At 34.6% G+C, this 2,186-nt stretch overlaps 1 protein-coding gene across 1 annotated transcript; it reads right to left on the bottom strand.

The window, feature by feature from the left end:
- Positions 1-812: 812 nt before the first annotated feature.
- On the bottom strand, positions 813-1,251 carry LOC108735360 (neuropeptide-like 4; the record flags this gene model as incomplete). The annotated part of the gene is made up of 1 exon (XM_018467298.2): positions 813-1,251. A coding segment is annotated over one exon (339 nt), but the record flags the coding sequence as incomplete, so codon positions are not given.
- Between the last annotated feature and the right edge of the window lie 935 nt (positions 1,252-2,186).

Raw genomic sequence — 2,186 nt, 5'->3', positions numbered from 1 at the left:
CATCATCATCATAAGGGCATCAGTTCTAGCATTTCCCTAAAACTAGAACATCCCACATCCTTAAATATCTGCGAACAGTAATCTAATCTAGGTCTACCTCCTCTTAACTTCTATTTCTGCCTCTAATATATCTCTGACTAAACCTTCATGCCCGAGAAGTTGTCCTACCAACCTATCCCGCCTATTTCTTATTGACTTCCATAGGGTCCTCTGTTCTCCTATTCTTTCTAATACCTCTTTATTTCTAACCTTCTCTATCCACGGTATCCTCTTCATTCACCAGTATTACAACATTTAGAACGCTTCTAACATTTTTAACAGATTTAAAAAAAAAAGAATGAGGTGGAATAAATCAATTGCCCCAATATTAATCCGTGGATGTCTTTTTTCCAAAATTAAAATCAGTTTAGCCACAATCTATATCCAAATCTGGTCTTGAATAAAAACCAAAGTTTTATTTTTATTTGAATATTATTAATATTATAAGTCCTTATACATTGTAACTGAAAAAAGAGTGAACAAATTTGAAAAACTAAAAGGGAAATGGAATTAGAATAAAGAACAACAATTACTAATTTCAATAAACAATTTTATTTAGCACAACCATNATATTAATCCGTGGATGTCTTTTTTCCAAAATTAAAATCAGTTTAGCCACAATCTATATCCAAATCTGGTCTTGAATAAAAACCAAAGTTTTATTTTTATTTGAATATTATTAATATTATAAGTCCTTATACATTGTAACTGAAAAAAGAGTGAACAAATTTGAAAAACTAAAAGGGAAATGGAATTAGAATAAAGAACAACAATTACTAATTTCAATAAACAATTTTATTTAGCACAACCATTGAAGTGACAGTCACTGGAATCAATTCAAAATCATTTGAAGTGATGAAGTTAAATCGCCATCTAAGCATAAACAATGGGTGCAGAGTATGCGGCGGGATAAGCGTAAGCTGCAGAATAGGCAAGGGGAGCGGCGACATAAGACGAATAAGCGTACGAATATGATGGGCCTGCAAGTAGTGGAGCGCTGTATGTTGAAAACAGAGGAGCAGCGGCCGCAATGGCGACTCCTGGTTTGGGTTCTGGTGCGGGTGCGGCCTTTGGTTCTGGATCAGCTTTCGCCTCGGGGGCTGGGGCACCGTAAGCGAGGGCGAAGAAAGCAACAAAAACGAACTGTAAAAGATAAACATATGATAACTTACATGTAATACGTAAATTCGATGTCAATACCCGTAGGAAAAATTTTCATTGCAGTTCAATGGGAATCAATGGAAAATTTATAAATTCCATTCAAAACCATTTGGCATAAATGGAAAAATAATTGTTTTTTTTATTAAACAACCCCTAGACAAGTAAAAAAGCCTACATTAGAAGCATTGTTTGATGATTTTCAACCATGCCAGAATATATAGGAGGCCGAAGTCATCTGTGAGAGTGATGTAGTTTTATCAGAAGCAAGTGAAAAAATAATATAAACACAATGATGAAGAGCCAAACATACAGGCACGTGCCTTGGTTCAGGTACCTGAAGAACCAAATTCTCAACAAAATAATATGGGTTATGGAAAAAAGCATGCTGATGAAGTTCCAACGGAACGTAATGGAATTTCCATTGCGTTCAGAAATGGTAATGCCATTGCGTTCAGCAATGGAAATCCCATTGAGTTCGGGAATGGGAATCCCATTGGCAATTCTCCATTTATTACCATTAATTATTTTCAGTGGTAATTAAATGGCGTTTTTTTAATGGAAATTGAATAAAAATTTTTCCTACGGGTATCTTTTAACTATTACATATGAAACGTATAAAATAAATAAATGCTGGGGTAGGCTCAAAACTTTTCGGGGCAGGTTCACCTTTCCTTGGCGTATCCCTGGCTATGGCCCTGCATTAAAATATAGTCGCATCTAGACTACCCCAGAGGTGAGTTTATCACTAAAAATCGCATTGCAAGTAGACAAAAGATGCAGATAGGTACATTAGTAAGTATATTGATTATACATGCATATTTAAAAATTAACATGCTTGCCAAAAAGACGTCACTGTTTAAAATTTAATCGAATTGTTGCCCTTTACCCGATCTCCATTTACGTATCGTCTGTAAGCATTGAATACTATTGAGCACAAATTAATGAACGAATGAATTTCTTTTTAATTGTAGAATAAAATAATATTG

This window comes from Agrilus planipennis, unplaced genomic scaffold (assembly GCF_000699045.2).
Source record: "Agrilus planipennis isolate EAB-ADULT unplaced genomic scaffold, Apla_2.0 scaffold27, whole genome shotgun sequence".
NCBI classification, from domain to species: Eukaryota; Metazoa; Arthropoda; class Insecta; order Coleoptera; family Buprestidae; genus Agrilus; species Agrilus planipennis.
This window is presented reverse-complemented; position numbering and strand designations above follow the sequence as displayed.